The 10,919-nt window shown below is 30.7% G+C and overlaps 3 protein-coding genes across 3 annotated transcripts; 1 reads left to right on the forward strand and 2 right to left on the reverse strand.

Moving 5' to 3' along the window:
* Positions 1–534: 534 nt before the first annotated feature.
* LOC108745633 (putative uncharacterized protein DDB_G0282133) lies at positions 535–4,536 on the reverse strand. Its single transcript, XM_018481914.1, has 6 exons — positions 4,451–4,536; positions 4,007–4,303; positions 3,775–3,905; positions 3,462–3,661; positions 3,276–3,391; positions 535–3,176 (listed from the first exon to the last, which is right to left on the reverse strand). The coding sequence occupies exons 2-6, from the start codon at positions 4,290–4,292 to the stop codon at positions 541–543; spliced, it is 3,369 nt and encodes a 1,122-aa protein (XP_018337416.1). The 5' UTR covers positions 4,293–4,303; positions 4,451–4,536; the 3' UTR covers positions 535–540.
* A 1,523-nt stretch (positions 4,537–6,059) lies between these two features.
* LOC108745634 (40S ribosomal protein S15) lies at positions 6,060–7,074 on the forward strand. The gene is made up of 3 exons (XM_018481915.1): positions 6,060–6,150; positions 6,348–6,433; positions 6,663–7,074. Exons 1-3 carry the CDS (start codon positions 6,142–6,144, stop codon positions 7,009–7,011), a joined length of 444 nt encoding a protein of 147 aa, XP_018337417.1. The 5' UTR covers positions 6,060–6,141; the 3' UTR covers positions 7,012–7,074.
* A 337-nt stretch (positions 7,075–7,411) lies between these two features.
* Positions 7,412–10,516, reverse strand: LOC108745451 (rabenosyn-5). The gene is made up of 7 exons (XM_018481613.1): positions 10,077–10,516; positions 9,830–9,952; positions 9,496–9,636; positions 9,241–9,402; positions 8,563–8,914; positions 7,997–8,393; positions 7,412–7,716 (listed from the first exon to the last, which is right to left on the reverse strand). Exons 1-7 carry the CDS (start codon positions 10,210–10,212, stop codon positions 7,489–7,491), a joined length of 1,539 nt encoding a protein of 512 aa, XP_018337115.1. The 5' UTR covers positions 10,213–10,516; the 3' UTR covers positions 7,412–7,488.
* Between the last annotated feature and the right edge of the window lie 403 nt (positions 10,517–10,919).

The raw sequence follows: 10,919 nt of genomic DNA on the forward strand, positions 1-10,919 counted from the left end.
GTTTACAAGAAAATGTAATACTCTTTTCCTTTTAATAAAAAAATATATAAATAAATAAAAATTCGGAAAAAAATATCTTTCTTTAACCATAAACTTTTTGAAAAAAATTAAAATACAAGAGTCCCTAATAAAAATGTATTATTTATATTAATGTAATTTATATTAATGTAACAATATATTTAACTAATTCTATTAGAATCAGGATAAGAGTAAGACGCTAAAAATCTGAAGTCACAATCATCTTATTCATAATTCATTATGTTTTACCAATAATTTGTCTGTTGTTTGTAACTGAACTATTATCACTTGTACTTAAAATGAAATAAATGAAATTAATATATATTACAATTTAACTAAAATGTATTTAAAATTTGGCGATAGTGAAAGGAGCTTTATCAATGGAGCTTTAGTAATGTGTAATTCAGTGCAGCTACAAAGAACAATGTATTTATATAATATACAATAAAGAATATATGAGTGTAAATATAACAAAATTATTTTCTTATAACTTTGCAATAAATTTTTAATGAGAGTACATTGTTAAATTAAATTAGAATTTTTCTCTAATAAATTAGATTTATTGTCTATATTTAGCCGTTTCACCACCACTCTAGCACCCTCCGTGATGTCTTGAATGAACTTCAACATTTCTATACGTACTTTGCCGCTTTTAATGCCGTCGAGATTGTTCAAAGATTTTTGTTTTTGCCTGAGACATCTCTTCCGAATGGCATTGTCTTTGTTGTGTACATGCATCAAGTCGTAATAAAACTCTTCTGTGATATCCTGTAATTTTCTTGGCGAATCATGTTTTGACGATGAACTTCGTAAAGTACGACGAGTTCCGTTCTTTCCTTTCGAATTCTTCTCATGTGTGTTTCTATTCATCTCCGAAGCGTCCTTATTGATCATTGCACAAGATTTCCCATTATTATTAATTTTTTTCGAATTAATTGTAATATTTACTATGTTGGAATCTGTACATTTATCTTCCAAGATATCCGTTTCGGAAATTGTGTCTTCTGTCAATGCCACAGATTGCATTTTCTGTTCATTCTGTTGAAACATTCCACTGCTGGTCGTTGAAGAAAACCTGCGTGCTCTGCATCTATGTCGCAAAACATTCTGCAAGGCTGGTGACATTTGTTCAACAGTAATAGATTCGTTCGAAACTATTCTCGGAGCATTTGCCTCTCGGCGAGATAATTCAATCGAATTAGAGTCCTCAGAAATTACAGAAACTGTGGACATCTTACTTGAATTTAACGAGTAATTTGAACTATATTGTTCTTCCATTGATTTATCATATTTGTCTATCTCTTCGATATTTCTGTTAATTAATGACGCTGTATTTTGCAGTTCATTTATTTTCTTAGACAGCGAAATCTCAGGAATATTATCCCAGGAATAATGTTCTTGTTTTTTAATTTCGATGTTATTTTTATAATTTGTATCTTGCTCATTATCACTGCCTTGCCATTCCATTAATTGTTCCCGATTTTCTATCGAGATTCTGCTTGCTGAACTATTACTAATCTTAGAGGAAACGCGTTGATGTTGCCATCGTGATTGGTACGGATTTAAATGTTTCGTTGTATTATGTCTATCATAATTAGAAACATTTGATTCATTCATTCCTGTATCTACCTCATTAATATTTACATTATATACATCATTATATATATCATTAGGAAAAACATTGAAAGGCGATAGATTTGCACTATTGCCGATTGCGTGGTGATTTTTATGCTCTTCATCTTTACTGCGCGGAGAGTCAATCATAGTCACCAAGTTTTCCAACCTTAGTAAGCTTGAATTTAATAAACATTTTTCTCCAGCTTTCGTTTCTACCTTTTCCGAATTTTCTAAGACCTCGTCTATTTCTAATTTAGTTTTTTGTTCAATAACGGCTACACTATCCTGATCTTGTCGTATAGTAAACATTAAACCTTCCATTACTAAATCAGTAATATTAGAGGAGCGCAAAACTTTGTCAGGTATGATTTTTTTCTCGGATTCCCTACTTTTTTGTTTACGAGTTTTGTACGACTTATTGTGCATATGATTTTCCGACTGTTTATCATCAATATCCATTGAAGTTTTAGTACATTGTCTATTATTTTCTTGGAATTCTAAATTTGTCTCATTATGATCTTCTTGGTTAATATATATAGATTTATCATTTTCTTCAATCGTTTTTGGAACACAATCTTTATCTATATTCTTTATCTCGGTCTGCAGATTCTTTTGCGGTTGATCAATAATTAAGTTGAATTTCGAATTCTTTATCTGTTTCTCAATGAAATTTTGATGTGATACATTGTTAGAATTTATATTTTCACTGATCGTCTTTTTATTATTATTTAAATTGTCTTTATTAATGATGGTGCAAGTATCATCTTTCTGTATCAATTTTTGATCAAAATTGAATTTATTTAATGAGCATTCATTGTTGCTACCTGTTATCATTCCTGTAAGAGAAGATTTTAATGAAGAAGATATTTTGTATTTCTGGATATCTTGTGTTTGTTGATTTTGCTTCTGCATTAATGCCGATTCTGTTTCTATTTCTTCATTCATTTTCTGCGTCTTTTCAATTTCATTTGTTTCATTTGTTTTTAAAGATTGTTCTTGAACACAATCGATATTTTGTTTTATGTCATATCCTTCGGTATTACAATCTATATATTTATTTTCTTGTACGTCATTATGAAATTCTTTATTATGTTTATCAACAAACTGCATTTGAGCTGTGGTATTTTCAATTCTTTTATCTAGATTCTCGCGTAAAGACGCAGACTCCATTGTATTATCTTGAAAAGAATTGATTTTTGTTTCCAATGCTTTACTTAACATCATGTCCTCAATGGCATACTTTGCATGTATTTCTCTAGTATGACATGCTGTATCCTTCCTTGAAGATTCCTTATTAGTGGCAGATATCACATCGCTAATAATTTTTTCTTCGGTGTCCAAGGAAATATTCAGATCTTTAAATGTAGTACCTGCGTCAGCTTCTTTGACAATAGGATATTTTAAATCGAATAACGAGTGTTCCAACGAAGGAAAAGTCCTTATAGTTAATACAAACGCATGTGAAAATGCTGCAGCATTCGTTCGTTGCTGAAATTTCTTTATTGCAAACATTTTATCTTGTCGAGTCCAAGATGTACAATCTGTATTTTTAATTGTATTAGAGTAAAGGAATTTATACATTAAAATAAGGACTTATTCAAGAAAAGAATATTAATCGAATATTAATAAAAAAAGGATACTGTAAGTAACAAGAAGGTGTTGCGTGCCAAATTGTTGACCTTGCGTTGGATGACATTTTATAATTTTTCGTACAATTTTTAATAATTCTCGCCCATATGAAAATTGTATGGTATTTCTAAAAATACATGTAAATAAATTTTTTTTTAATTAATAAGATAATACTAATGTCTTATTAATTATCTTACTTCACTGTACGATGATATCTAAAGATGAACTTGTATATATTCTTTTTATGACATAGCCAATAAGCACCAGGAATAGTTAGCAGAGATTCTTTTTCTTGGTCGAGCCAATCAAATTGGCTAAGGGTTCGTATATGTATTCCAGGCATTTTCTTTCGGGTAATAGATCTTGAAATAGTGGAACTAATCTTCTTGAATCCTGTCTACCAATTGATTCTTTCACAATAAATGTAAGACAATAAAGCACTCTTTGCTAAAATCATTTAAAAGTTTGAATTAGTTTATTTTTAATATAAATGCAGACATGCAAACTTACTCCTTTTATGACTTCATTGATAAATATATCTTCTATTGTATCCCATGGTAGGAATTCTATCGATGTAAATATACCAAATCCTCTTTTATTTTCGATATGTACACCTACTGATTTAACAACCAACAATGTATCTATAAAACACAATATATGTATTAAAAAATACAATCTGTTTATCTTATTATAAGATGATTTCTGTCAGAAACTTGACTTTACATTAAAAATTCAAATTTACCCTGTTTGATAGAAGTGACGAATGATTTACATTGTAATATCAAAAGACACACTGATACGATGAGAGGAACTGAAGTTCCTGACACAAACCATATAAAAAGAATTGCACAAACTAACGTTAAACATAAATTGACATTAAAATGCTTTTCACTTCGCAACGCAAAGTTTATGATGTCGACATTGGACAAATTCGAGCTTGTTTTTTCTTCTAATGTTAACTGTATTCCATTGGCATTTCTGAAGAATACTTCAGTGGTGAGCGATTGTGTTAGAAAACTCGACGACATCAATGACGATTCTATGTACAAAACATCGTGATGAATATTAAGTTCGTTTTTAATAATATACAAATAATAAAAATACAATTCCGTTAAAAAATAAACTGCTTATTCCTGGATTTTTATAACTTTTTGAAACATATTTATATGACCTAATATATCCTCACCGTTTATTATTTCAATTATATACTAAATGATCAAATGTCACAGTATTGAAAATGTTGAATTCGCATTCTTACGTAAAATATAAAAAAATCTCAACTAGAGAGAGAGAAAGAGAATAGTAATTGAACAAACACAAATATAATTCTCGACCATCTTCCTACACAGTAATATTTTCGGTTATCAGATCACTTAATGTCCGCGTGGCGCTGATGACAGTCACTGTCCTATACTATCCGGTCCATAGACTTTAATAAACATAGACTGAGCACTTCAATTATGTTGAAAACTAATTATTCAAATAATTCTTGTGAAAAAATATTATTAAACGAGTGAAAAAGCTATTGGAACAAATAGTGTACATACAATATCTAATTTTTTTTCTATTAATATTTTTCCATAGACCTGTTTTTTTTTTGGCTGAACTTTTGCACCAATTTATCTTCTTCCTTCTTCTTTCCTTCTGAAGAGAAAAGGAAAAAAGACGAACTGGTGCAAAAGTTCAGTTAAAAAGAACAGGCATATTGATAATTGAGAAATTGATATCCATAGTCGATAATAGAAAAGTGTCAAAACGTTCAAAATTGGACATATTTAAAAACCAATCAATTACAGTCGAGCATTCCCTTGTCGTTTGATTGTAAAGGGCTATCTATATAAGTCGCAAACGCAGAACGCAGTTCGCAGACACATTTGCGACAGCCAAGGAAAAGCTGTTATTAGTACCATTGACGCTTCTGATTGGCTGTCGCAAATGCGTCTGCAAACTGTTAGATAGCTCTATTGTAGATAGCTCTTAATAGGGGAATACTCGACTATAGTTGGTTGGTTCTTACATTCTGATCCAGTTTAAACCCTTGGTGGAAACTAGGCCAGAGTCTCTTTCTAAATTTTACCTGTTAAATAAATTTGGCAATCCGCTCATGTAATTGGATCATCTTGCTACTTAGCCAATAGGTAAAATTTACCAAGAGATGAAACCAGCTCTCAAAAATCGTAAAACTTTGTGTCCACGAGATGCTAGAAATCAGACCTCGGATAAGGAAATAATTAACCAATCACAATGGGCATGTGATCAAATTGTTCAAATGTGATTTGTTAATTTTTTCTCTCTCCTAAATCTCGGACGAATTTCTAGCATTGTGAACATCGAGCTTAATAAGCTTTCTGTATGCGAGAGATCGATTCTCTATCTTAAAACAATGTGAAAATTGCAAAAGTAAACAAATTTATTAAAATACTGATAATTTCATTGGTCAACACCTAGTAAATTTGCTCACTTTTGTAATTTTTATTTGAAGATACAGAATCAACCCCTGGGTATCAATTATGAAATTTTTTTCTTAGGATGAAAAGTAAAAAATTTTTCCATTACCTTTAATGGTTAAAATTTTCACTTTTCATTTTTCATCCTAAGAAAAAAATTTCATAATTGATACCCACAGGGGTTGATTCTGTATCTTCAAATAAAAATTACAAAATTGATTAATACCTAGTGCTTCCACTATAAATCCTGGTGATAATTACAATAATTTGTTGTGAGTTGACAGTCTTTAATGTATCTTATTGATGATACAATTTATCCAGAATGGTCACGTGATCGCGCATGCGCATGAAAATTGTTGCTAGAAAAACGTGTTCTTTTCTCTTGTATTCTACCGTTCTTTGACGCAGGTCTCTTCAAAGAATCGCGAAAATGGCAGAGGTGAGTTTTCGAAATTTAATATTAAATCCACGAAATCCTCACACATCCATTATGCAAAGTGTATTTACATGAATCATACATTTTACTTAATTGTCAAAGTATACCGTTAGAATAATATTGATGTACCCATATATTTGGTTGTTATATTGTCATTGTATCTAAATATCAAATTATTTTTTTCTATGTGTTCTTTACAGACAGATGAAACTCAAAAAAAGAAGAGGACCTTTAGGAAGTTCACCTTCCGAGGGGTTGATCTTGATCAACTCCTGGATATGCCAAAGTAATATTGATTTTCTGAATGTAACTTAACCTATATAACAATTACTTAACCTTACGAAGAATTATAATCTACGCTCGTAAATCACTTCTAATAATTTAAAAATTAAACAATACTTATTTAATTGTACATTAACAGTTTTATTTTTATAATATAAATTTTTTTAATTTGAAATAAATGGAATATTTGTTAACATGAATGAGGAACTTCGTCAACTAATAATTTTTTCTAGTGAACAGCTGATGGATTTGATGCATGCTAGAGCACGTAGACGCTTTTCTCATGGCCTGAAAAGAAAGTCTATGGCTCTTGTCAAGAAGCTACGCAAAGCAAAGAAGGAGACTCCACCTAACGAGAAACCTGAGATTGTAAAGACACATTTGCGTAACATGATTATCGTCCCAGAAATGGTTGGTTCGATTGTTGGTGTATACAATGGTAAAACCTTTAACCAAGTTGAAATCAAACCAGAAATGATCGGCCATTATCTTGGAGAATTTTCTGTTACATACAAACCTGTTAAACATGGTAGACCTGGTATTGGTGCTACTCATTCTTCACGATTTATTCCACTCAAATAAGATGTATTTGTCTATCTTGTACCAATAAATTATCAAAAACCTTAAGAGAGTCCTTACAATGAATTAATTTTCTCGTATTTTTTACGAATATTTACACAAATTAATTCGTAGTGTTATAAAAAAAATTTGATATAATGTTTGTACGAAATGCATTTTAAGAACAATTAAAGATTATGTCGTTAAGACACCATTAATTAATTTGTGAATAAATATAGAAAAAGTGAATATAAGTGATATTAATGAATATAAACACTATTAAAGAGTCTTTATATTAAAATATCTTGTGGACTATATATCCTTGTGTATTTATCCACTGTAGACTATGAATTTTAAGATTTTGATTCAAGAGAATTTATTAAATATTTTGCAAATTAATAGTAATAATTATATATATGCATATATATATATATATATACAATATATAGAAGAATTCAACATTTTATATGCCTAAGTAATAAATGTGCTGTTTTAATATGTCTATCCGTCATTGCTATTACTTTGTTTCATAGCAAAGTAGGCACTTTGAAGTTCTCGAAGGTTGTTCTCTAATGTTGCAACCTCATCGTACTTGCAATCAGCACGGGCCTGTTTAATGTATGCGCGAAGATTGCTCATTTGTTCGATTATTGGATCCATAGATGAAGACATGATGGGTGTAATATGAGATGGACCCCAGCCTTGAGATTGAGTCACTATTACTTGCGCCTAAAAATTTGTAAACTTATGATAAAACGTGAGTCATCAGAATCAATAAATAATCAATAATCCAACAATAAAATGTAAATCTTAGACTATTCAATCATTTAAAAAAATATATATATATTTGAGAAATCTTCACATTAATTAAAATAATATGTATGAAAAAAGCTAAGAGCTATAAAAAAGAATAGATTGAATATTTAGCTTTTTATGAATTTAATATTAAATATGATTATATTTTGGAAAATTCCCTTGCTTAATCATCTGCTCTAATTTGTTAATATACCTGACTGGTTTTCAAAGATGGACTACTGTCCAAATTCCATGTATCTTTCTTGCGTTGTTCCTTTGGTTTCTCTCGCTGTTCTTCCTCCAACTGCCACTCGTATGCTATTCGGGCTTCTATCCTTTTCTGGCGTTCTTCTTGTAAAACTTCATATTCCTCTACCGAGGGCAAGGGTTGCAAAGTTAATAACTCTTCTTTCAAAAATATCATTGCTGATGTTCTAACCATCTGGTATAGTCTCAATTCTTGTCCCAATGCCTCCTGCGAATCCGTTGCATCTTTCTTCACGCCAAGGACTAGAATTCTTTTGCTGGTGGCATCTATGTTTTCTCCCAATTTTGCCAATTTGACTCGTAATGATTGTGCATCCTCTAAACTATATGTAGTCTCGCCTTCTCTAAAATAATTTTAAGAGCATTCTAATATAAATTCTTCCAATACTAATTTTATAATTGATAACTTGCACATCAAGGAAGTCGCTCTGTATATTATAATTTTTTTAATGCAGTATATTATATGGTACGGATAGATTGACGTTGTCTTAAATATAATGGAAGTTCACATACTTTAGCGATTCCCACATTTTGTTGTACATTGCTAAATGCTGCGACGCTTCGTTCATGTACTTCTTCATTTTCTCATAAAATTCACAAACAATTGGTTTATCGAATTGCTTGGCTTTCTGCATTTCCCTTGCATCAAGCAAATTTATACAGTGAGTACAGACTCTAAAGTGCTGTTCGCTACTAGTTGAATCATTGACCAACGATAAAACGCTATTTAAACTACCATTGGAAGGTGACCGTGCTAATTTTGAGAGACCTATGCCTGCACGTGCTATTCTCTCGGGAAATGTTCGTTCTGATATAGGAGACAAAGCAGAATCATCTTGTATCGATACGGGACTAGTCATCTTTCCTATAAAAAAAATTAATTTTGTTAAACATAATTTTAAGAATATACAAATTATTTCGAAAATTAGAAGTACTTTTCAGTAAAAAACATAAGTGACACAATAGGTTGCTTTCCTTTTTAGGAGATACATTTGACATAAGCGTCATTCAATTATTTATACCAAGAAAAATAGAACGACATTTGTGTTGACTGTTTCCTAAAAGGAAAGTAGCCACAGTGAATCATTACATCCATGTTTGCTAACGTTAAACAAAAATGAAATAATTTTCTTTACTCTATATTATCCGTGACTGAAAAGCACCCGAAATAATATTAAATGTTTTACATACGTGCATCGATCAGGGACAAAAATATCGTACAATTATGGCACATGACTGCCCCACATAATCTACAATGATGTTTTCGCCTTGCCAAATGAAAACTCTTAGCACAATTAGGACACAATTTCACATCTTTTTCATCAATCCATGGAACAATAGAACGTTCATGAACTATAAAAATTTTTATTTACATTAATTGTATGTAAAATATAAATAGATATCATGAGATATATCAGTGGATAAGTAATTTATGTATTTTCTTACCTTTTCTATCGACAGGATCCGATGGTAAGTTATTTAATAATTTATCTAACCTTATAAGAAGTTTATTTGTTTCATATGCGTATCTTTCTAATCGAGCATTTCTTATATCCTTAAAATATCTCGTATGAGATGTAATTGCACCTGGAATAGTTTTTAGAAATTAAATAAAATGTACATCATATAAAATTTAATTATGTATTTAGCGGCATACAGTATTTCTAAATACCGATTTTAGAAAACTAAAAATCTATATTTGATTATTTAGAAACTTTAATGAAAAATATTATTTCTTCTTGTGAAAGACAGCTTTGGCTCATCAGTATCACTGCATTACCTATTTCTTGTGGTCCCCAATTAATTTCAGGACTCCGTCTCTTGTCTTGCTGTATTGCGCTTGGAAATGTTTCTGGTATATCATCCTGCTTCAAAATCTTTTTCTTGGCTTTGCCAAATAAATCTAGAGTAAAATCCAATATATTTTGGCATTTGTTCTGTACACATTTTACAAGCTTAATAAATTGTAGAAGCAGGCTTCTACAAATTTTTTCTTGACAAATAAATTGCGAAAGAATCGTGCATACCTTTCAGAGATCTTAGGATCTCCGGATCATCATTGTGAACGTCCTCGAAGTGCTTTGTTAAATGACTGGGTGCCTTAAAATCGGTCATGCATATAGGGCATATAAATCCCTCCAGTACTACATCGTTACCCGCCATTGCGAAGTCGAAATACTCTTATGACAATTTAGAGCATCTCAATCACGTTCACCACATTCGATCTAATGTAGGCGTCTCTCCAATGCTGCGGAAGAAAACGCGTCTTGCGCGGGCAGCCATATTGAGCGCGACAGCTGATAGAAATGTCAAACGCGTTAACCTTGTGCAACCGAGATATCTTTTGGGTTTATCGTTCTCAAAATATCGAACAATGACGCTTTTTACGCGGCATCTTTTTCTTTCGAGATAATATGTTTTACCTATGCAGATTTTATCATATCGTTTACTATTAGTTTCTTACGATAAAAAAAAAACTTGACCGATTTCCTATATTATTACTCCGTAAAGCATATTTATACTACTCGATCGAAGATAAGTAATAATACACATATATGAAAAACATCAATAACTTTATGAAAGAATCGACTTCTCTCTCAGAAAAGTGGCGTGTTTTACTTAAGTCGAAAATTATTGAAAATTAAAATGATGTCTCAAAATCTAAACAATTTCTAGAGTGGTTTTAATTAAGTCCCGTTAATATATATCAACTAATTTTTCAAGTAATATCGAATTTACAATTTGGATGCTGATTTATAGAGAAAAAGTAAGGTTTTTCTTAAAACTTTGAGGCTATTAGTTCCATCAATCCAGAAAAAAATATTTCATATATAATTACATATAATTATATAAAATTATATAAAATTACA

This window comes from Trachymyrmex septentrionalis, unplaced genomic scaffold (assembly GCF_001594115.1).
Source record: "Trachymyrmex septentrionalis isolate Tsep2-gDNA-1 unplaced genomic scaffold, Tsep1.0 scaffold14, whole genome shotgun sequence".
NCBI lineage: Eukaryota > Metazoa > Arthropoda > Insecta > Hymenoptera > Formicidae > Trachymyrmex > Trachymyrmex septentrionalis.

Coding starts and splice junctions, on each gene's coding strand:
- LOC108745633 (XM_018481914.1), bottom strand. CDS start 4,292: ATGTCGTCGAGTTTTCTAACACAATCGCTCACCACTGAAGTATTCTTC. Junction 3,906..4,006: donor CGTCACTTCTATCAAACAGG/GTAAATTTGAAT, acceptor TGTGTTTTATAG/ATACATTGTTGGTTGTTAAA. Junction 3,177..3,275: donor ACACCTTCTTGTTACTTACA/GTATCCTTTTTT, acceptor TTAAAAATACAG/ATTGTACATCTTGGACTCGA.
- LOC108745634 (XM_018481915.1), top strand. Junction 6,434..6,662: donor CAACTCCTGGATATGCCAAA/GTAATATTGATT, acceptor AATTTTTTCTAG/TGAACAGCTGATGGATTTGA.
- LOC108745451 (XM_018481613.1), bottom strand. CDS start 10,212: ATGGCGGGTAACGATGTAGTACTGGAGGGATTTATATGCCCTATATGC. Junction 9,403..9,495: donor GGATCCTGTCGATAGAAAAG/GTAAGAAAATAC, acceptor AAATTTTTATAG/TTCATGAACGTTCTATTGTT. Junction 8,394..8,562: donor AAAATGTGGGAATCGCTAAA/GTATGTGAACTT, acceptor AAATTATTTTAG/AGAAGGCGAGACTACATATA.